Source organism: Cuculus canorus, chromosome Z (genome assembly GCF_017976375.1).
Source record: "Cuculus canorus isolate bCucCan1 chromosome Z, bCucCan1.pri, whole genome shotgun sequence".
Lineage (NCBI taxonomy): Eukaryota > Metazoa > Chordata > Aves > Cuculiformes > Cuculidae > Cuculus > Cuculus canorus.
In genome coordinates, this window is record NC_071441.1 from 55160476 (window position 1) to 55184329 (window position 23854).

At 40.1% G+C, this 23854-nt stretch overlaps 1 protein-coding gene across 3 annotated transcripts in view; it reads left to right on the forward strand.

Annotated features, from left to right (window-relative positions):
* SSBP2 (single stranded DNA binding protein 2) overlaps positions 1-23854 on the forward strand; it is a 193310-nt gene that overhangs the window by 20644 nt on the left and 148812 nt on the right. For all 3 annotated transcript variants that reach the window (XM_054053443.1, XM_054053441.1, XM_054053442.1), the window contains exon 2: positions 21797-21869. In XM_054053443.1, the coding sequence (XP_053909418.1) occupies positions 21797-21869 (73 nt within the window). The remainder of the gene's footprint in view (positions 1-21796; positions 21870-23854) is intronic.

A 23854-nucleotide genomic window follows, 5' to 3' on the forward strand; every position in this document is an offset into this window, starting at 1 on the left:
TAGCCGATAACTCCATCTGTGTCCAGTTTAGGTCCTCTTGGCGCAAGGATCTTAAATGCTACATAGTGTAGTGTGTGTCCTCCTGTGGTTATTTCTCAGTGTCTGTGTTTCCTTATGTTTTCTTTTACCTGAGCGTACATTGCTATTGTCTCCTGTGTTTACTGTTTTCCTTTTTCCTCATATGTGTTATAAAGTATTGATTAGTCTCTTTGTGAACCGTAGACTTTGTTTCACTCTTATTCAGATTATATACTCGTTCCTTTGTCAACTTGACTGTAATCTTCATTTGGGCAAGAGCTCATTTTTTTCTATTTTTGCTTTTGTGTTAAGTGAGATGGCACATAGAAGGCATAATTTAGGTCTGAAAAGGACAATATTATTTAAGACAGGCATTTTTCATGTGTACAAAGAGAAGCCTTCTCTATGATTTATATTTTCTAATTGACTTGAAATAGATGAGTAATTTTGAGCTGCATGAAGTAATTTTACACTTTTTGTTTTTGTACACTTTTGGTTTTGCATTTTATTTTCCCCTGGTGCAATGTCTCTTTCCTGAATGAATCCAGAGTGCTGCGAACAAAGAGTTAAGAGGCCATGCTGTTTTCTTGCTGATACCTGGGTAGGATTTTTTTTGTATGTGATCTTACTCGCTGTTGGTTGTTGTTCTCTGGCAAAACACACTTTCAGAGATGGGCAGCACAGGTGCTGTGTAGCACCACTGACACTTTGGTTTGATATTCCACCAGTTCGCTTAGGTCACATTAGATCTCCTGGTGGTGTTCAGGAAGGGTGTCTGCTGTAAATCAAATTATGAGTTTAATTAAAAACAAAAAAAAAAGCCACGAGTTTAAACACTGTTACAAAGGTGTGGTTGATTATGCAGTTAGGAAAAGAGGTGCAAACATCAGACTTGAAAACTTAGGAAAGGGTTGTTTCTTGTGTATTGCTATAAAGGAACTTTTATTGCATTTTGCTATACTATAAGTATTTGCTTTAAATTTAGTGCAGTTCTCGTGTGAGAAGAATACCATAATAAAAGCAAGCCAGTACAGTGCCAGGAGGAGACACAGAATGCCTTGTAAACTAATGACTGATTTTAATACTAAAAATATATAGAACGTCAGCTACTCTGAAAGTGAAGATTGACACTCAGTTAACAAACAATACTGTTTCCAAAATCTGTGTTTAAAACCTGGGCAGGCGAAATACATAGTTTTCTAAATATTTTCCTTCCCTGTGAGCAAGCAAGAGATTCCCTGTGAGCCTGCTTCTAAGGCTCTCCACCTGTGTGTGATTGGAGAAGCAGGAGACCTGTCATGCAGGCTTTTCAGCATTCAGTGTTATCTGCATAGAAGCACCCTGCCACTGGGGCTCTGTAGATTATTTGTGTCAACGGCAACTTATCCAGAGAAACAAGAAAGACTTCTTGAACAGCAAGAAGGAAGACAAACATTGGTCATAGTCCAGTGTTGGCACAGTGAAGAAGTATGTGAGTTTTGTAAATAATGTATGGGTACCAACCTGGCATCTTAACTGCCTACCTGAAATAGCGTGTGCAGACCACAGAGATGGGATCTTCAGAAGAATTTAGCGCATGAACGAGGTGCTACCAGGAATTTGGTAGTAAAATTTGCCTTCAGCCTGCCTGGGTAGTTCCTCCTGTGCTCACAAAACCCGGTGGTTAGCTTCCCAAGGTGAAAAACTAAATTTATCCAATAGTTGCATGACAGAGGAATGAAAAGCTGCTTTTATTGTTCCTAGACATGATTCTGAGTACAGTGGCATCATTACGAATTCGTATAAAATTCTGGGAAATCCACAGCGTATTACTGAATTCTGCGATAAAAGGTAGACTTCGATATTTGATTGTATTTTTGTATCACAAAATGCGTATCACTTAAGTTCTGCGTAAGTAGAGTTTCTTTTAATGCATCACTTAAAATCCTGCAGACTGTTGTTGTGCAACTAAAGGCCAGTCCATTCATGCTTTATACTAAGGATACATTTATAAATTGTTTATAGAGGGCTAATAAATAATTAATGTGTTATTAAATTGGTTACAGGCATGAAGAGTGTATATTATAAATGGCAGTAAGAACACTAGTAGGTGTTAAAGACAGTGTTTTGTCTAACCACTGCAGTAAAATCCATAACAAATGACCCTTTGTTAAAATGTATATTAAACATTTAAATTACTTAATACAGATTTATAAATGCTTTATATCTAATACTAAATACAATCCCAGGATTTGAGTTCTACTTTCTAGTGAAACCCTGCTGAGGAGGGAATGAAAAGGATTGGCTTTTGATGTGACATTGAAATCCAGAGCTGTGAATGCCTAGTGCTGTGTTGACAAGCTGTCTTGTAACATACCAATAAAAGGGAAATTTAAAAACTTAATAATATGTTTTCTAAAAACACATAGGACCAAGTTGAGCATCAGTAATTTGGAAAAGAGGGTGTTACAGCTTGAGTGCTAGATTTACAGTAAAATCTCATTTTGAATCAGGTTGAAAGTAAAAAATTATATTCCTATCAAAAATTTAATTTCTATATTTAAACAAGCAGTAATGTTTTGTTTATTATTGCTTTTAATACAACCAGCTGCTGATGCAAGCACACATTTTGCATTTAATGCAGATTTGTGTATATGTGTGCCCTTGTGAGATATGTTTCTAATATTTCCTTTTCTTTGAAGGTCGGAAGCTTGCAGGTACATTTTACATCATCCTAAATTAACAGAGGTATCATGAAGCTTTTTCTTCTGGTCATGGGAAAAGTGGCTCTTTGTGGTGCCCCCTCTCAATCCAGTCCTTTATTCTTTATTCTTTAACGGTAGCTGATTGTTTTCATTCATTTGGGGTACCGTCTGGCCTTTCTGTGTTACAGTCTGTCTCTCCTAAGCCTGAGACAGGCCTGAAGGTTATTCAGTGCTTAGCCTTCTGGGAAGCCCTATTCCGGTATGTGTTTAGGATGAGGTTTCCAGTAGCTGTTCAGCAGAAGAAAAGACTTGAGCTGCTTCTCTGATTGTTGTCTCCTCTCTTCATTTTTATTGTTGGAGCAGCTCTGTAGAGAAAATATGGGTACAATGGAATAGGATGTGGAAGTAGGACTCGGCTCTGAATGATTGCTCTGCTGTGGGGGAGCAGGATACTGAGTAAGTTGTCTGTGGTGAAGATAAGAGGGAAGACGGTGCAATGTGTTCCTTAGAAACATTTTATAAAATCAGAAATGTTGGTGAGAGGGAGTCCTGGGAGATTGTGTAGTCCAGAAGTTATGCTTGGAGTGCTTCCATCAGAACAGTAGATCCACTCAGCCATGGCTTTATCTAGCTGATGTTCAAAACCTCCAGTGATGGAGGTTCCTCAGCCCTTATCAATAAACCTTTCCCAGTGCTCTCTGTTTTGCCTAAGCATAAGTTACCACTGGGAGAAGACTGAGGTGGCATACAGCTAACTCACTCCAGAGGTGAACTGGGCAGGGATTCTTAGAGTGGACATCTTTGTGTCAGTCATCTGTGTTCAGTCTCCAGTATTTGCAGTTTATACAGGACCCAGGATAACAAACTGAAAATGAGGTGGGCTGTTTAGTTACGTCACCTGGGAGATAACTTTCTGCAGAGGGTGTTGCTGAATCTTACTGACATTTAAGGGTGGAGAAGAGGCAATTTTGTTGTTAGCCATGCTTTTGTGTGACTTGTAACTTCTTGTCTGAAAAATAACGGATTTTTACAAACAATCCTCTTTACAATCATGATTCAGCTATCGTTCTACCATGAAAAAAATAATGATTTGTAAGCCTACTGATTAAACTGTTTTTAGTGAGAACTTAAATTTAATTTTTTTTACTTAACTTAATTCCAAAGGAAGAGTATTGTCTTTCTTTTTTCACTATAATGCTATTCATTGCAATTTCAGTAAGATTTTCTTCGCTCATTGTTTTTGCAGTTATTCAGTAACTTGAATTAACATGTTTTTGGAAACAGGATATACATGCTGAAGGAGATTGTTTGATAAGTACTCTGAATTTATCATTTAAAAGTTTTATGTAACATAAAATTATATTTTTGTAATAGTTCGATCGTTATGCATTGTTAAACTGAAGTGGTTGTGTCTGAAAAATTCTGATGTGTTCAGCCTTTCTTTTTCATGTTTAAAACATGAAGCAGGGAAGCATAAATTGATTTATTTATGTAAGCTGGTAAAGAGTAATATGTAGTCTGATAAGAGTAAAGAAGAGTAAAAGAATTTTGCTTAGTTAGTTTGAGGTTTTTTTGTCAGCTGGTACTTGAAGTAACTTGTGAAATATTTTTGGAGGAGTCTTACAGACTTCCCCCCTACACATGCCTTTCCCATGCCTGGTAGTACTAATATTTCATCACAATTTAGTAGAGATAATTGTGGCAGACTGAAGAAGACACAGTTAAAAAAAAGTAAGTCTCTTTTCTGTTGCTTCTGCAGGTAGCAGTCTTGTTTCGGGTAAGGTTCAGCAAGGGACATCTCCTGCTCTCTGCTGTTTGTATCTCATATGCTGAGCAGACTACAGCTTCGTACATTGTAATCTGCTCTTTGGAGTTTCCAGAGTAATTCAAGATTAATTCTGTTTTTCATGGTAATAAACAGGGGAAAATGAAAAAAAGGTTGACAAAAGTAGTAATTGAAGTGCGGAACAGCAGTGTAACTGATGCAGTGTGTGTGTACGTGCGATGTGTGTGTCCATGTAGCTTTCTGGCATGGGATCAGACCCATTTAACACCATATAAATAAGTCGATTTCAAATAGTGTGTAAACATGCTCTTAAATACTATTTTTTTCTGAGTATTAGTATTAATTTTTAACTAAGAAATTTAAAAGGCATGGAAGTTGTGTAGGTCTTTTTAATCAACTTTTCTGTGTTCTCATGGAGTTTGATCAGAATTCTTTCACTGAGGAGAAACTAAAAATGCTGCTCAGGCAATAGTTTGAGCCCAAGCAATAGGCCAGTAGGCCGGACCTTGAATCCTGTGTTCAGTTTTGGTTCCCTTACTCCAAGAAAGACATTGACGTTCTGGAGCTTGTCCAGAGGAGGGCAACAGAGCTGGGGAATGGCCTGAAGCACAAGTGTTATGAGGAGTGGCTGAGGGAACTGTGGTTACTTAGCCTAGAGAAGAGGAAGCTGAGGGGGGAGACCTTATCGCTCTCTACAACTGTTGGAAAAGAGGTTTGCAGAGAGGTGGGTGGTGGTCTCTTCTTCCAAATAACAAGTGGTAGGATGAGAGGAAATGACCTCTAGTTGCACCAGGGAAGGTTTTGATTGCATATTAGAAAAAATTTTGTCTCCAAAAGAGTGGCTAGGCAGTAGGACAGGCTGCCTGGAGAAGTAGTGGAGTTTCCATCACTGGAGGTGTTCGAAACTAGTTTTAGATGTGACACTTTGGGACATGGGCTAGTAGAGATGGTGATATTGGGCAGATGGTTGGACTGGATGATCTTTGAGGCCTTTTCTAACCTTAGCAATCCGATCCTATGATTCAAAGTAGTGTTTACGTTTTATAAAACGTTTTTGGGTATGCTTTGAAGATTACTTTTTTATGCACTGCTATTGAAGAGGATGTTTAGGTAAAATAACGTTATTACTGATAATCATGGAATCGTAGAATAGTTTGAGTTGAAGGGACATTAAAGATCATCTAGTTCAACATAGAGTCATAATATTCTGGAGAATGTTTTCTTGAAACTCTCCTTAGCAAACCTGTGCCCAAAGTTCTTGTGTAGAGCTCACCAGTATTTTTAAATTGCAAACCTTCGAGTCCATTAAGACATCTTCACTATCTTTTTCCTTATGGTCGCAAGCTGACAGTTTTAAATACTTCTTTGCTATGCTTTGTGTACCACTGATAGTAATCCACAAGGGTGTTAGTGATGTGAATGGGGCTCCCATTGCTGGATTCAGCTGTGGATTCATTCAGATATATTTATTAATAGTTGTGTAGTGTTGAAGTACATGAGCGTATTGAAGCACAGGCCTTGATGATAGCTTCTGAGAGCTTAAGTTCTTCGGCTAATAAGAACCCATCTTGTTTTGGATTTACCCTCTTTTCCCTTGTCTCTTTTTCCCTTCTCCTCCTTTTTTTTTCTTCCCCACAACTTTTTTTCTCCTCTCTGTTTTCCTCTTCCCTTCTCTCCTTCACCCTCCCCTCCTGCCTTTTCTTTTTTTTTCCTTTTCCCAGCTCCTGGCATCTTAAGCCTTGTCCGTGGCCTGTTTAATCCTGCTATTGGACAGTTTCACACTGTTCTGCTGCAGCAATTGCATCTTTGCAATATGACATTGAATTATATTCTATATTTCCTGACTTTCCTACCCATGAAGTATCAATGAAACTAAATTAAAAGCTGAATTTGGTATGGATTACAGTATTCTGATAATACCTCCTTACAAAACTGAGAAAAAGGAATTTTCTGTTTTCCAGTACAAGCCAAATGTAAGATAACCTTTTCTGAGTTTAATATGTACGGAACAGAAACACATTTGTAATTAGTAACAGCAAAACAGCCAATCTGAAATGTGCCCTGTACGTGGTAGAATTGCAGTCTTTTTGATGCTTATTTTCTTTAAATTTTGATTTAGAAAAAAGAAATGCATAGTTAGAGACTGTATAAGAGGTGGTTTGCTTATTTTCCCTGTTTTAAGTATGAAGAAGTGGAATATCAATTTTTCCACCAAACATCAGCTGTCAGTATGGAATCAAATACTTTTCATCCCTCTTGTCCGGCATTTTGTTTCTTTCTATCAAAGACCAGGAAGCAGAAGCACTTTGGAGAGTTAGCATTAAGATTTTCTAGACTGCTAGTTAAACATTTGGTAGTATAGCTTCACAACTGCAAGATTTTATTGTTGCTGGGTTTTTGTTTGTTTGTTTGTTTGTTTGATTTTGTGGATCAACTCTTTGTTAGCCAGAATTTCAATTATCTTCTTTCTGTTTGAAAAGAATTCTTACTCAAAAAAATGTGGGAGGATATTGAAACTAGTATTTGTTTAATGACCTGCATTTCAAAAGAAAATATTTCCAGTAACTTCCAGTTTGCAGTCTAAGCAAATTATCTGTACAGTTGTAAACCACACATATTTAGGTAGCAGACTGTCCCCTAGGCAGCTTGAAGAGGACTCGAAGCTCAGCAAACTTGTCATGCGTGAACTGTACCTTGCGGCTGGATGCTGGAGCTTATCTGGAGTTGCAGCTGAGTGGAAATGTTGAGTAAGCTGGGGGTCTTGGCTAATCCTTCTTGGCTGTGATCCAGTTTAGGGAGCAGGAAGAGGATGCTTCCAGCTGTCTACTCAGAGTGTCTCTATCAGCCAAGAGGAGAAATATCAAGCAGATGCTTAAAGCCTTCTAGCAGGTCAACCAGATGTGTGAGAATTGAGCAGACCGGTATGGTAGAGCAGTCAGTAGGTCTGGCAGTATGACACTGTGTGTAATTGACCTGTGGGTGAAAACTATTTGAGGAGGAATACTGTGCATGAAGTTTTGCAGGATCAATTTATATGTGCTGCGAGTTTCTGTACATACATATACATACAGCGAGAGTGTCTTTTGGCTGGGGTACTTGCTATTATTTTGTTTTTCTTTTTTAGAGAAACATCTTGAGTTCTTCCACCTCAGGTCACTGTGCAGACCTTCTTATCCAACAGGAGTAGCAGTATTAAAGCCAAAGACCAGCGTCATAGCTGACCACTGTGAAAGGGAAACTATGGCTCAGGCAAATTCTTAGCTGTCATCTGCTGTATCCAGTATTTAGACAGGTGAACTAATAGTGCACCCTTGAAAATTGCTTTTCCTGGGGCTTTGTCGGCCTGATGCATCTTGAATCTGTGCTGTTTGGTGCCCTGTTAAGCAGACAAGCAGCACTCATGACCTCTGCAGAGAAATTGCTCAGAAGAAATGAAAGAACTGCATGAGGTTGTGTCAGAGTTGACATTGTGTCATGTGCAGCTCTGGAATTGCAAAGTATTCAAAGTCAATAACCCAGCCCCCAAAGTAAATACAGAAAAGCTGTTCTGAGCTGTGGGAGGATGGGCATAGGCTTTACAAGAAGCTTATTTTTTCTGCTCCTCTCTTGTCTCCCACTTTTACAGAGCAGTGGCACTGGAGAAGTAATGACCGTATTGCTGACTCCATGCTGACATCCCAATGACCTCTCCTGGTTACCAGCAGGTTAATCACAGCCTCCTTTGATGCCACACCAAAAGGGGCCTCACAGCTGCAATGCACGGGGCTCCGTAAGATGCAGCCACTGGGTGTCTTGGTTGACAGAGGCCAGGATGGGTTATGCTGAGGTCAAGGTCAACCTTCCGAGTTTCTAGCAGCACTGGCTCCTCTGTCAGAGGTATTTGGGTTTTACTGAAGTAGAATTCATGTCGTCCCTTCTTAAGAAACAGAGCCAATGTCACGTTCATGGCTTGTCTGTTGTAAAAAAATGGAATTTTGTGGTTCTAAGTGTTATTTCTGGGTGATGTGTGAATCCTTGGGGCCTTTGTTGTTTTCTTTTCAAAAGACTTTATTCACTTCTTCCAAATTCAGAAAATGTTATGGCTCATTTCTTAGTGCTCTTAAGGCAGTTTGCCCCCATCCTCTCCCCTAAAGTACAGCTCTTGCTGAGCTGTTCTTTAACCTGTTGTTTCGTTTTGCTGAGTGTATTCCTGTTTTATTTAAGTAGTAGAGCTTTTCTTCGGCCTTTCTGCATTTGTTACCCACATGATTGTCTTATTCCTTAATACTGTTATGTGCCTTTACTTCCTTTTTTCTTGTTTTACCTTTTGGTTGCATCAGTGAGGAGTTTTTGATGCAGCCAGAGTGAAGTCTTACTATTTCCTGTCTGTCATCCACTGATATTTCCCACTGAGTTTTTTTTTTTAATATAGGATGGATCACCTGATATTTGTCTTGAACTTTTTTTCTTCAGGTTATCTGTTTTTTTGAAGAAACACTTTCCGCTAGTTTCCTGAATTTGTTTGACTTCTGAGGTCTGCTAGCTTCACTCATGCTTTCAGAACTTCATCTCTCCAGAAGAAAATGCTACTATTTCATAATCAGTCATACAAATTACTTTCCCCGATCACTTTTTAGATAGATACTGATGGAAATTAATCTTGGGTTTTCTCATCCCATATGATTCCTCTAAGATTCGTGAGGTGACTTGTTATTATTGCTTGCGTCTTCATCTTTGTTTTCCCCTTTCCTCTTGAGACTAATTCTCTGTTTCATGATTGATTGTGTCTCCTGGAAGTCTACTGTTTTATTCTTCAGTGATAATGTTCATTACTTCTGCTTGCCTTTGAGATAATCTGCCAGGCCAGGAGTATTAGTAATAGTCAGTCTTTCATTATCTGATTCCAACAGGAAACTTGCGGTGAAATTCAGAAAACATTTTGCTAGTAAGTCTGAGATGCATTGCATCTAATCTGGCCACTAAACTTAAAAGTCTTCTCTCGAAAACCTTTAGCCTTTTACAGGAGGCAATCTATGTGTGCTAGAATCGGCCATAGCTGTATGCTGATTTCTGAACCCAAATCTTCAGCTCGTTCTTATTTGTGGGTTGCCACATGGGTGTGCTGAAAGGCTGGACAGGATCAGCTTGGTGGCTTTCCAAGTAGATGACTGTATTTGCCCCATCAGCCTGTAGATACACTGGCACGTACACTGACATACTCGTGTGATAATGTGCCAGTTTGTGAAATGAGAAAGGGAGCTCTTTAGAGCATCCTATCAGCTTCTGAGTACGGAGTTTGTTGTTAACAGAATTTGAAAGCAACTAGAACAGGCAGAGTGGGAAGGAATGATACAATATTTATTCGACTAATTATCTGCAACTGCATTTAAACATGATACGAGTAATGTAAAAAAAAATTCCCAACATGAACTGTGACTCTTAGGAAGGAGACCAGCAGCGTGAGACCTCCCACCTCTCTGTGATACCAGCCAGCATCTTCCCCTTCAACTTCTGCACTCCACGTTTTGACAAGTGAGATTCTAACATGCTGTGTCACCTTACAGCTTTGAAGAGAGGTTTTCAAGTTGCAGTAGCAGTGATTTGTGAGAATCTTCAATGTAGTAGACCCACCTACCAAGTATAATAAGATACTAAACCTGTATGTCACGAGAATAGTGAAATTGTTTGGGTAGGAAGGGTCCTTAAAAGTTCTTCCAGTTCCAGACCCCCAGCCATGGGCAGGGACACCTCCCACTGGATCAGGATGTTCAAAGCCCAATCCAGCCTGGGCTTGAACACCTCCAGGAAGGGGTCTTCCATGACTTCTCTGGGCAACCTGGGCCTTGGCCTTACCACCCTCACAGCCAGATAGACAGCGGCTGAACATGAGCCAGCAGTGTGCCCAGGTGGCCAAAGCCAATGGCATCTTGGCTTGTATTAGAAACAGCATGGCCAGCAGGACCAGGGAAGTGATTGTGCCCCTGTACTCAGCACACCTTGAATCCTGGGTTCAGTTTTGGGCCCCTCAGAACAAGAACAACATAGAGGTCCTGGAGCGTGTCCAGAGAATGCAACAATGCTTGGGGAAGAGCAGGCTGAGGGGAGACCTTATTGCTCTCTACAACTGCATTGAAAGGAGGTTGTAGAGAGGTGGCTGTTGGGGTCTTGTCCCAAATGATAGGTGATAGGATGAGAGGGAATAGCCTCAAGTTGCACCAGGGGAGGTTCAGATTGGACGTTAAGAAAAATTTCATCACTGAAAGAGTTTTTGGGCACGGTAACAGCTTGGTAGATGGTTGAGTCCCCATCCCTGGAGGTATTTAAAAGATGGGTAGATGAAGAGCTTAGGGCTTTGATTTAGTAGTGTACAGCAATGGTTGGGCTTCATGATCTCAAAGGTCTTTCCAACCTAGTGATTCTATGATTCTAAATTTCTTCTGAATATCTTATCTAAATCTATCCTCTTTATTCTATCTTCTACCCTGGGAAAGGTAGCAAAACCACAGGTCCTGCTAGGAGTCAAATACTTACTAACACTGTTTTCTTCATATGACTGAAAATTAAGTTACGTGGTGCTTGCTTTGTGGAGCTGATAGGCATCGTGTGTCCAGTCGATACTGATCTGAGTCAAACTCATCTTGGTGCAGCTTTAGAAAGGGCTAAGTTCGTTCTTCTCCAGGGTAGGCAGTTGCTTTAGGAACAGCTGTAATATTTTAAGATAGTCTTGCTCCACTGCTTGGAGCTATAATAAAGCCATGGTAACTCCTCACTGGCCTCTGTGCAGTGTAAGCCATAATGGCTCTAGTTGTTGCTGAAGGTGATCAAAGTTGACCTGGCTGACTTTGCACTGAAGCAGGCTGGCAGAACCTCCAGTTCTCAGTAGTACAGCTTGCTGTGTGGTGGAGGGATTCTTCCATCTAGTAGAGCACTGTGAAGTGTGGAAGGTGATAGTCCTCAAGCTTGAGAAAGTGTCATCTGTCTGTGCTGTAGGCAAGCACTGCTGAAGCACCAGTTGTGAAGCAGCAGTGTTCTCAACAGCCTGTGTGCTCTGCTGAGGCAGTGGTTAGAAGCCAAACACTGTTTTTCTTTTCATGTGCAAATAAAAATGTATTTCTTCTTCATACATAGTTTTAAAACATTTTAGACATTAACAGAATTCGCAGATTAACTTTTTGTTTGAGTGCAGCGGGTGACAAGTGGTTAGCAGTGAAACATGTTTGCAGCATCATGGGTCAGTGTCAGCCGTGGTTTCTGCTGATACAGGATTTGAAAGACTCCATATTGTCTTATGTGACAAGAAATATAATTTACTGCCTGCTCAGCTGGGTACCACCAACTGGTAGTCCCCATGGCCTGTGTGTAGCTTTGAAGTTTGCATTTTGCTAAGGACTGTGTCTGTGTTTTGCTCTCTGCCAGTGACTCTCCTTATGATAGCTCCATGCTGCTAGCCCTGCTTACTGCCAGGGCAGGGTGCATTTTGTTAAACTTGTTAACTGTAGCAAATTATATACCAGGGGAAAAATGCATGTAAAAACCCATTACTGCACTGTTGAAAACAGCAGGGAAGACCAGGGTTAGCACCTTTATTATCAGAAAGGGGTGGAACCTCATGTATTTTTATAAAAGTCTCAGCTTACCCTTTAAAATGTCTTTTATCATGTAACTAATTTTTTAGCTGCCGTTTAGCATATTTTGTAGTTGTGGTAAGTTGAATAGTTTAGCTAGTTTAAGCGCAAGAAACTAAGTAGAGGTTACCTCAAAAATACGTATCTTTTCATAAAATGCCACGTTTGAGTTCCTAGCCAGGAGAAGGAATTGAAGGTGGGGACTGTGTTGCCAGTCCAGAACTGCCAAAGAGTGCTCCTGCTGCTTCTTCCTGTTCCTGTGTGACTGTGCTATCCCTTGGCAGGCTGATTTAGCTCACTCATCAAGCAGGAAACTCTCGACTTTTTTGATTGGTTTAGTTTTCTCAGCCCTTAGCTGGGAAGGGGAGAAGAAATGGGAAAGTAGTGAGAAGAGGATTTTTTTGGTCCTTAATGTCAGTAAGTGCTTGGATGATTCAACCTTCTTTTCTGTCTGTATGGGAAGGAATTGGGCTGTTCAGTATAAATAGCTTGCCCATGATGAGGAGAAGCAAAAAGGCAAAGGCTACATGAGCAGCAGACTGGCTTTGCTTGTGATTCCCCTGAGAACTACACGATAAATGTGTTTTGCTTCCTATGGTCTCTGCAAGTCACCAGAGCACCAAAAAAGCTTGTCTTCCTTCCTCTGCCACAGCAAACTCATCCCTGATGACAAACGGTTTCCATCAGTGTCAGTTTGGCTAGTCTGGAGTGTGCCTCTCCTTGCTGGTCCGCAGGCACAGGGGAGGAAGAAAGGGGCACGATCAGCCCGTATAGAGAGTGAAGACTGCCTGGAATGTGACTTAAGGAATGATATAGATAATGGTTTAGTTTACTAGGCTGGTGAGGTTAGGTTGGGGGGAGCAGGAGGGTGGAAGAGGAAGCTACAGAAACATGATCTGCACAGCAGAGTTAAGTGGCATGTCAGCAAATTGGAGGCATAGGGCACTAGGAAGTCACATCAACACTGAAAATACAAAGTCAATTCATTTCAGTGTGTCTCGCTCTCCCTTTGCATCTGTCATTTGCAAATGAAAGTAAGGTAGTCATTACTATGGATTACAGCTTCTGAGGCATTTGAGATGTTTAACAACTTTCACGTAGGAATATTGTGTGAATGATGCTGTATCTCTAGTGGCTCAAGAGAACTAACTAGGTTAGCAGGAAGATGTATCATTTTGTTACGCAAGGAAATATGGCTGGAAAAATATAAACAAACCATCAGAATAAATCCTTTATTCTTTCTTAACCATAGACTAGGAAGCCTGTGAAATTCTGCTGGAGAAGTTTGAGGAATATATGCGCAAAACATAGGTGCAAAAAGGATATGTATTTTTATTAGAAATGTATGAGATCATAGAATCTGCTTTTGATTAAATATTTGAAAATCCATCAATGGAATTTATCCCATTCAAGATAGAGTCCACAGAAAAAAGTTCTAATTTTGTGGTACTCTGTATCGGTAGTAATTTCTGCAAGCTGAAACTTGAGACAGAAATGAATATGAAATTCAGCCAGCATCAGATGAAAGTGAAGTGAGGAATACTGTGCAGCGTGACATCTTAGCACAAACCAAGACATCCTTAGCAAGTGAGAATATGTAAAACCATGCAATTAAGTACTTGTGGGAAAGACTGCAGACACCACCACAACATGTATCTCTGATCTTTTTGCAAAGATCAATGGATACCAGATACCTATTCACTGTTTAGTTGTATACAGGTGCACAAGTTAACATGTTGTTGAAGATAGTTGTGCTAGTGCTGGAAGTCTGCAGGCTGTTGAGCAGTAAAAGCGTGTGAAATTAGAATTGAAAAAGAATTTGTGAGTTCCAAGTGTTAGGGTAAACTGGAATAAACCTCTTGCTGTTATTTCTAATACTGTTAGAGTAAAAGGGCACTTAGTGATTTACAACTGCTTTTTAACGTGTGAAGCATTGCATGTAATTGAGGGGAAGGTAACCAGACTTATCAAGGCATATTTTCAGGACCTCTTGCTGTCAGTCAAGTGGAAGACAGACTAGAGGTAAGTCTACCTGCACAGAATCATGGTAGGAAAAGGCTTCTCCTATATGTAATAGCTTGGTTAATGAGGAGAAGGAGTAGCTTATGTGGAAAGTATCATCAGCCTAATACAAGGTGCTGAGGCCACTATTCATTATAGTGCTGGGTATAAGCCCCAAAGTTAGATGCGTACTGTCAATAGAATGAGAAAGAAATAAATAGATATGAATAATGTTGAAAATATATACTTTTATGCTGCCTGTGTTTGCAGGCCTGTGGTAGAAGCTCTCAGAAAAGGCAGTTCACATAGCCAAACAGCGAGCATCTCCTTTGGGAGATGTTTTTTTCTCAGATGAATATTTGGGTTTCATTTAATACCCAGGTGTTTCTAAGAAAACTGGTTGCATTGTAGATAGGATACAGAGCACTAGCATTAATGTAGATCATGTTTGAAGCGGGACAAAAACCTGGTAGACTGGCATGATTAGAGGCTCTTGAAAAGAGCAGTCTGCTGGCCTCAAGCTAAACAAACCAGAATGTAAATTATGCGTAGGTGAAATGGCATGCCCGGGAGAGCTGGTGTGCTAGGGGGGTGTGTGCAGATAAATCACTGTAATATGCCTAAGCTGATGAAAAAAGCCTAACTAAATCCTTGGGTATAGCTCAAGTTTGATGCTGTGTCCAGATTTGTCTTCCCACTGTTTAGGAAAGCTGAGTAAAGGTGTGCAGTGGTCACTGCTGCGTGAAGGAGAAAAAGGAAGGAAAATGTCTGCCAGTGTGATCAAAGATGAGAGTGGTTTTACATACATGTCTGTTAAAAATATAGAACTTCCTGAAGAAAACATTGTTTGCCGTTGTTAGTTGAAACTTAATAAAACCAGCTTATCATCAAGAGCTTCAGAGCAGTTTTTAATAGTACTGGATTGATGGATTCAAGAAATCCAAAATTTGAGATGTTTTTAGGGGTTGTGTTGTATTATATTTAAAATAGGGATTTAGTGCTACTTTCTCCTGTTTCAGAGAAAGAGGCTTGTATTTTGGATATTAAGAAGATTCATAGGAGTATCTGTATTTGAAATGAACTCTATATACCTTTTGGAAGGAAAATGAAAAAAAAAAAAAGCTGGCTCTCTGTGATTTTGCAATACTGCAGGTCTCCTGAAACACAGAGAGGAATATTTAAGATATTCTCTATGGAGCTACTTTTAAATGTTGCTCAGCAGCTTTGCATAAACCAAAAATTATGTTTAAGTATTGATTTACTAGTTTTCATTGTGTTTTTTAATTACTCTTTAAAAAAACAAAAGTTAAATGGATGATGTGTCATGCAGAACTTCCTGTACATGAATAGTTTTAAAACTTAAGTCTTAGCATTCTACAAATGTTGACCTTGTCTTGGGGATGCTCAGATCTGGAACATCCCCATTGTAAATACCTTTTTTTTTCTCTACGTCCCGCAGCAGATGTTAATAGTGTAATGTCTGTTACTGGCAGAGGTTGTGGTAGCATCTCAGATTATTTCTGCGATGTGCATTCACTATTGTATGTTTTGCGGTGAAGAGACAGCAGTTGCTTACCACAGTGTTGTCTGTCGGTTGTGCAGAAGGCAGGTATGGTACCTCAACTGCTTTGACACATGGCCAAAGCTGGGGAGCTGCAGGCTCTGCTTTGATATTAGAACTCCCTGGGTAATGGTTATAAACCACTGTACCCTTTGTTAAGTTACATGTTCTTATAGTTACGACACGTGGCTAATAAAACAACGAAAGCAACTGCACTTCTCGACTGCATGAAATTAGGTACAATAGTTGCCTGCTTGTGGCAGGTTTACTGGGCAGCTTTCAAGAGAAAGCAGAAGCTAATTTATTGCAATTCCTTATTCTGAGCCCAGCTTTTGAACTTTGTGGAAAAATGTGGCCCTTCTCATTTTATTCTTTTCTCTTCTTAGAAATAACAATAAACCAGAGGCAGTGCTTGAAGTTCGAGTTTAGATTGAGTCAGAAACTTCCTCCGTACATGTTGTCTTACGGAATCAAACAAAGTTACTACAGTTTTAGCTTTTATGGACAAATTGTTTCCTGAAAGGCTTTGGGATAATAACTTGAGCCCTTCTTCTGTAGGTCTAGGTTTGTCTAACAGCTGGTTGACTACCCTGCATGTAGTCAGTGGAGTTTGCCAGGCAGTGCACATGGCTTAGATTCTAGAAACAGATATGGTGAAGAGCTTCCTGGTGCTTTCAATTTTCCACTGCCATTTATGGAAAGCTAAGTGTTGTCTTAGTCTTTTGGCTTGGAATTTTGGGGAGTTGACCACCATTAGTGGACACACAGCTGTGAGGCTTCAATTGTTGGCTCTAATTAAGCAATTTGCATCTCCCCACCCTGACATGCAAGACAATGATTTCCACAGCTCAGTTCAGAGTGATTAATTTATTTCCTGATAGTATTCGGATTGCCTGGTTGACTGGAACCGCTTTAATGATTCATTTAATGATTCTTTTCCTTGTATTTCAATAGAAGCTTGTAGGATGTATGAATGCGTTGTCCAGTTAGAGCAAAAACTTGAGGCAGAACACACCAGCTTAGCAAAATCAGCACTGTAGCACTAAGAGCTAGATGGTAATGGGTTTGTTTTTTTAAATAGAGTGAATATATCATCAGGCCAGAGATAAATGTGTGATCTAATTGTCTTGGCAGGTAGGGGGGAACTCTGGTCTATGGCATGTCTTTAACAAAATTACTTCAGCATTGTCATAAATTGATGGGAAGTATTTTTTCCTCACATTAGTCATGGGATATCAACAAGTATGCAAATGTGAAAGTTTAACATATGTCTCGCTGCTTTTACACAGTTTCTCATACCAGTTTAATGAGTAAAAACTGTCTTTTGAAATACCACTTCAAACTCAAGTCCTTTGGTGTTGAAGACCCTGTCACTATTATTTACTTAGGTTTCTACTGAGGCGCTAAATAGTTCATTCATTTGATTTACACACTTGGGCTGTAGCCTAATTTTTATTTTATTTTATTCTGGTCTTATAGTGTAGTTAAAGTTCATATACGATCTTCCTTGTTACACAGTATTGCCTTTTTTTTGGGTTTCTTTGCATCTGTTTCCATCCATCCTTTAGCTGCAAATAAAGCAGGAAAACTTCAGTATCTTTCTTTTGATCTCTGTGGTAAATGCATTTATTTCTAAATGAAGCTGTAACATTGTTAACTTCTGTAGAGACATCCTGACAGCATAATAACTAGGGATAGACCAATGATTTAGATCTGATAAGACCCGATCAGGTTATTTTGTGATGTGCCTTCTGTCTCACATCTGTTCGTGGAAGGGGATCTCAGCTTTCCTGTCACAGTAACCAGGCAATCCCCTTGCCAACCTTGGCAGTGTGGTCTTGCTTTTACTTTATCACAGGTGGATCATCTTGGAATCCTAAAATCTGGAATATTTATTCTTTTCCTGAAATCTGCCATGCTTACCCTCCACACTTAATAAACAGTTGTGGCACCATTTCTTTTCACTGTTACTAAGTTTAGACCAAGGTGTAATAATGCATGCAATGGGTTGAAGATGATGTTATAGTTTCATGATTAATTTGCACGTTCTGCGCGCTTAAGTTAAATTTTAGGGTTATCTTCTTTTTGTGTTAAAATATCTTGAATTTTTTGGACCAACAAAGGTGAATATCAGGTCACAATGCTGAGTTGTGCTGGAGCACAGCTACGCGTGCTGTGTTTTGCTTCTAGGCTCAGGAGTCCCGAGATGAGACTTGCAAATCTTTCTTGATATTAAAGTGTTGCACTGTCAGTTTGCGTATCATGGTGCAGTATTTGCTAAAGCTTTCAACAGATGGCAGACTTAGGAAGGTGGCATGCCTGCAGTAAACTCCTGGATTTTGTGCTGTTTTGCTTTCCTTTGTGAAGCAGAAAGGATACGATCATGCAAATCCTTTTTTATGGACTGCAGGCTTCATGTTTCGGTAAGAACAAAAAGGGAAATCTCAGAAGACAAATGGGATGGTTTAAAGCATTACTGGGTATTCAGATAATCTCAGCTGTTGCAGAGGGTGCTTCCTCTCTGCCTGTTATGACTGTCTCATACTTTAAATTTTGTCTGACCATTTATTTTATAAAAATTCAATGATGGTAGAACTGGGAAGAATTTAAGTCAACAAGATGTAACATTTTTTTTCCTTTTCTTTTGACTGATGCAGTTGTGCTTTTGGTATGAGAGGCTAGAGAGTATGTGATCCTTTCTCTCTTCACAGTACTTATGGAGGCAAATCACTCTGTCCTCTCTAAGCAGCTTCATAGCTGAACTCTGGGTACTACTATGCTCCTTTAGAGAACCAATTGTTTTCTGCTTAGCTCACTGAGCTCTACATTTGTTGATATAGCACAATACAAACCAGTAAATAACTGTTTTGTAAAATATTGGACATAAAAAGTGGATACAATCTTTCTCAAGATTCAAACTAAAACCAGTCACGTGTTTAGATATAATTTTATTTAATTGATTTGTTTACTTTCAGGGAAAAAGTACCTTTTCCCAAAGAGTGGGAGAGAGAGTAAAACACTGCTTGTATTGCATGTACTAAGTACAAACAACTAATGAAAACAACTTTTATAGAATCTCTCTCCTAGATTTTAAAATTCCTCACTTAATAGGTTACTGTAGTAATTACTACTCTTGTCAGTGCTATGCTGACAGTTACTTTATCTAATACCGCATAACATTTTGAACAGGAAAACACATATTCTCTGCCTCTCTATCTTGTTTAGTTAAACTACGTATTTGTGGATATGAACAGTAAAATATTTCAAATACGAATAGTGATGTGTCATGAAGTGCATGCAAATACCTTTTATTTCTTAAAAACAGTGCAGCTAGCAAATTTAAAAGACATGCAGCCTGGCTTTCTTTTCCTTTCTCAGACTGAAATGTTTTAAAGACAGTTTCCAAGCATTATTATTAAGTCATTCTTTTTAATGAGATTAAATTTTTAAAGACTACAAACATGCAGACAGACAGGAGCCTCTCTAGAGAGTCAGCTGAGGAATAGTGTCACTTCTTCAGTTTTGCCATGGAAATCTAACCTACACAGCCTGTGTCATCAGTTGTTGCAGCTCCCCTGTTCTTGGGTTGCTGAATAGGGCTTCCTAGCCCAAGTTTTGCTGTTGTTAGTCATTTAAGAGAATGAGCCCTCTCTTTCTGCAGTGAGATTCTTACATCAGCTTTTTGAACTTACTTGGGTGTGTGCCTGGATGCTGAAGGTTACCCCTGAAGGTTACCCAGGGAAGCTTCTAAGTCTGTCAAAGACAACAAAAAGTCTTTCTACAAATACATTAACAGGAAAAGGAGGACGAGGGAGAATATCCAGTCCCTATTGGATGCAGAAGGACAGGGGATAGGGACAGAGGATGAGGACAAGGCTGAGGTACTTAATGCCTTCTTCGCCTCAGTCTTAAATAGCAAAGAAAGTTGTTCCTTCTGTTTACAAACCCAAGAGTTAGAGGAGCAGAATGAGGCTCCCATGATCCAAGAGGAGGTGGTTAGAGACTTGCTTGCCCAGCTAGACGCCCACAAGTCTATGGGGCCGGATGGGATCCACCCAAGCGTATTGAAGGAGCTGGCGGATGTCCTTTCCAAACCCCTATCCATCATCTTCCAGCGGTCCTGGCTGACTGGGGAGGTTCCACTAGACTGGAGGCTGGCTGATGTTGTGCCCATCTACAAGAAGGGTTGCAGAGAGGATCCGGGGAACTACAGGCCTGTCAGTCTCACCTCAGTGCCGGGGAAAGTCATAGAACAGGTAATCTTGAGTGCTATCATGAAGCACATGCAAGAGAACCGGGTGATCAGGCCCAGTCAACATGGGTTTACAAAAGGCAGATCTTGCCAAACTAACCTGATCACCTTCTATGACAAAATCACTCGACTACTGGATGGGGGAAAGGCCATGGATGTAGTCTTCTTGGACTTCAGTAAAGCCTTTGACACAGTTTCTCACAGCATTCTGCTTCAGAAACTGTCAGCCTCTGGCCTGGACAGGCGCACACTCTCCTGGGTGGAAAACTGGTTGGATGGCCGGGCCCAGAGAGTGGTGGTCAATGGAGTTAACTCCAGCTGGAGGCCAGTCACAAGTGGAGTTCCTCAGGGCTCAGTACTGGGTCCAGCTCTGTTCAGTGTCTTTATCAATGACCTGGATGAAGGCATTGAGTGCACCCTCAGCAAGTTTGCAGATGACACTAAGCTGGGAGGAAGTGTTGATCTGCTGGAGGGTAGGGAGGCTCTGCAAAGGGATCTGAACAGGCTGGACCGCTGGGCTGAGACCAACGGCATGAGGTTTTACAAGGCCAAATGCCGGGTCCTGCACTTGGGGCACAACAACCCTATGCAGTGCTACAGACTGGGGGAAGAGTGGCTGGAGAGCTGCACGGAAGAGAAAGACCTGGGGGTGTTGGTTGACAGCCGACTGAACATGAGACAGCAGTGTGCCCAGGTGGCCAAGAAGGCCAACGGCATCTTGGCTTGTATCAGAAATGGGGTCACCAGCAGGTCCAGGGAGGTTATTCTTCCTCTGTACTTGGCACTGGTGAGACTGCACCTCGAATACTGTGTTCAGTTCTGGACCCCTCACCACAAGAAGGATGTTGAGGCTCTGGACCGTGTCCAGAGAAAAGCATTGAAGCTGGTGAAGGGTCTGGAGAACAAGTCTTACGAGGAGCGGCTGAGAGAGCTGGGGTTGTTTAGCCTGGAGAAGAGGAGGCTGAGGGGAGACCTTATTACTCTCTACAACTACCTGAAAGGAGGTTGTGGAGAGGAGGGAGCTGGGCTCTTCTCCCAAGTGACAGGGGACAGGACAAGAGGGAATGGCCTGAAGCTCCGTCAGGGGAGGTTCAGGTTGGATATCAGAAAAAAATTCTTCACAGAAAGAGTCATTGGTCACTGAAACAGGCTGCCCAGGGAGGTGGTCGAGTCGCCTTCCCTGGAGGTGTTCAAGGAACGGGTGGATGAAGTGCTTAGGGACATGGTTTAGGGAGTGTTAGGAATGGTTGGACTCGATGATCCATTGGGTCCTTTCCAACCTGGTGATTCTGTGATTCTTTGGAAGATGTGATGGTTGGTTGTAGCTCTGTCATCAGACCTCTTAGATGTACATGTCTGAAGGAGTAGAAGTCTGCACTTTGCTTGAGAGATGTGGTTGTACTGCGTGCCGTGGATGGATGCTGATATTACTTTTTGTGATGCAGCTCAAAGTTTGCACGTTCTTTGAATAAACAGAGGCGATTGTTCAAGTGTGCTAACAGCCTGACACATTCCACATGATCTGGAAAAAGAATCAGTGTTGCTGTACATATATATCATATTTACAGTAAGCATGGTATAGAGTGGGGAAATACAGAGCAGCAGCATCAGTTGTTAGCTCATTCGGCACTTGTCCAAGTATCATTAAAAATGTTGACATTAAAAAATTTGGGGGGTTAGTAGTATTTAATTTACTGTTGTTTAAACACCTCAGCTCAGACTGACCTACATGTCTAGTTTAAAAATTCTGGCATAGGTTTGACATGTTCACTATATAGTGGTTTTTGAAAGGCGGTGGAGTGCACCTCAAACTTGTGACAATCCTTTGTTTTTAAAGAAGAGGAATGAGCAAATGCACAGAATTAAATATTGTCCTTTTTTTATTTTCAGATTAGCACTGTATGTATATGAATATCTGCTCCATGTAGGAGCACAGAAATCAGCCCAGACGTTTTTGTCAGAGGTAAGTTTCCCCATCCTTTTTTTTTTTTTTCTTACACAGTGTTGCAGTGTGTGCAAGTGAAATAAATATAAGTTTGTCTAGAGGAAACAGTAGTGACAACCTTGAATATCTGTTTACACTGATCAGCATAGGTTTCCAGTTCTGCAAGAGCCAGTTTTTCATGTCATTTAACATGCCTTTACATGACTATTTTTGCTATGACTTGTTATTCCTGTTCTATGGTTCTCTGTTACATTGGGGAAAGATTAATCCGTTTTCTGTAATAAATGTGCATGTTAGAGAGTGCATCAACAGCACTCTTTTTTTGATGACCTTTTGACTTACTGTTGATATCTCCAGTTGTGAACGATGTACCTTTCCAGATACACATCCTACTGTCATACGTTTGCAGTTTGCATTCTCTTAAGCAGTGCTCGAGTCTCTGTGTGTTCTTTCTTACTACGCTTCTAACGACTTCACTTCTTTTCATCTGGCAAATCAATTATGGCTCCAGTCATTTACGTCCTGTTTCTTACACACTTAAAACTGCTAATGGAATTTTTACCTTTGCATGATAGTTATTATTTTTCATAGTCTTTCTAAGACTTTATGTACATCTTCTGAAGGTTGAAGTAAATTATGTCCCCTTAGCATTTTACGTTTACTCTAGAATACAAAAATACCTGTATGCCAAACATTATTTTTTTTTTAATCTTTCTTTGATGAGACTATTTAAGATAATAGTTTGACAGTAAGCAGGAGTGAGGAAAAACTAGGCAAGTTGTTGTGCTAGGAAAATTTGCTGCTTCAGCGAGTACTCCTCCAAATGCTAATAAAATTACTATGCTAGTGATAACATTTTAGAAGTGGTAGAGGAGAGGGTGAGAATGGGAACATTGTTTGTAGAGTTTATAGAAAATTCAGATAGCAGAGATAAGGAAAAGGGGTAGAATTGCGGTAATATCAGTTTATGTCTGTAGTAAAGTTGACAACTGTTTCTTACTCTTTAGTAAAGCAATGGAAAAATAAGAGAGAAAATAATGGAGAGTATAATCTTGGCTTTTCCTAAACAGCTGTCATTTCTAAATAATAAACTGCACAAGTTTCATTTTGCTAATTTTGTTATTTTGTTTTTATGATGTATTTGGCAGAAGTACACCTGGTATGACATTTGGCTTTCTAGAAATTGTTCAATACAGTGTCTTGAAACTTAGCTAATTCAGTCTTGGGTTATAGAGAAACTCTCAGTCTGAATTAATGTAATATGAGAATTTATAAAATGTTTAAATAAAGACTAATGCTAGCCAAAAGAGGGTAAACAAGGGGCATAGACGAGTAATAGTGTATAGAGTTGGTGCAAGGTATCTGTTAGATTTTGCACAAAGCAGTAAATTTATTTACATCATTCATAAGCAGTGCAGAAGAGTAAATACTATTCTGACAGTACTTGTGAATGTTGGTATGTTGGAACCGGAGGCAGTTATTACTGGTATGGAGAAACCTGGAAAAAGTAGTACTTGAGCAGACAGATTCAGACTGAGTAAACTGTACATTAATATGGCTTGGAGAATTAGACAAAAATGCACAAGTTAAATCACAAGTGGTAAAAGCAGCAGAAAAAACATGGTAGTTTATTGTGTAATAGAGAAGTCTTAGCCTTGTGATGTCCATGCAGTCTTGGGCTGTAACCCACAATAAATAGCTCTGCCCTGACTCTGTAGCCTGTGTGAGTCAGCTGTTTTTTTTAGAGAGTGAGTATTGGCATATGTCATGAAAACAAGAGAACATCAGTTGAGAGAGATGCAAAAAACCTCTTCTAGCAAATTTATGATCTAGCTTTCCATGTGTTTTCATCCTTGTCTGGCTTATGGTTATTAAGAAGCAACTGCCTTACTGTGGAGAGGTTGTTCTGAGAGTCCTTGAGGTGTAGGTAACACCCAGGTGGCATTGGAGGACATTTGTATTGGTTTGGTCCTTCCTTAAAAAACATGGCTCTTCGGTCTCCA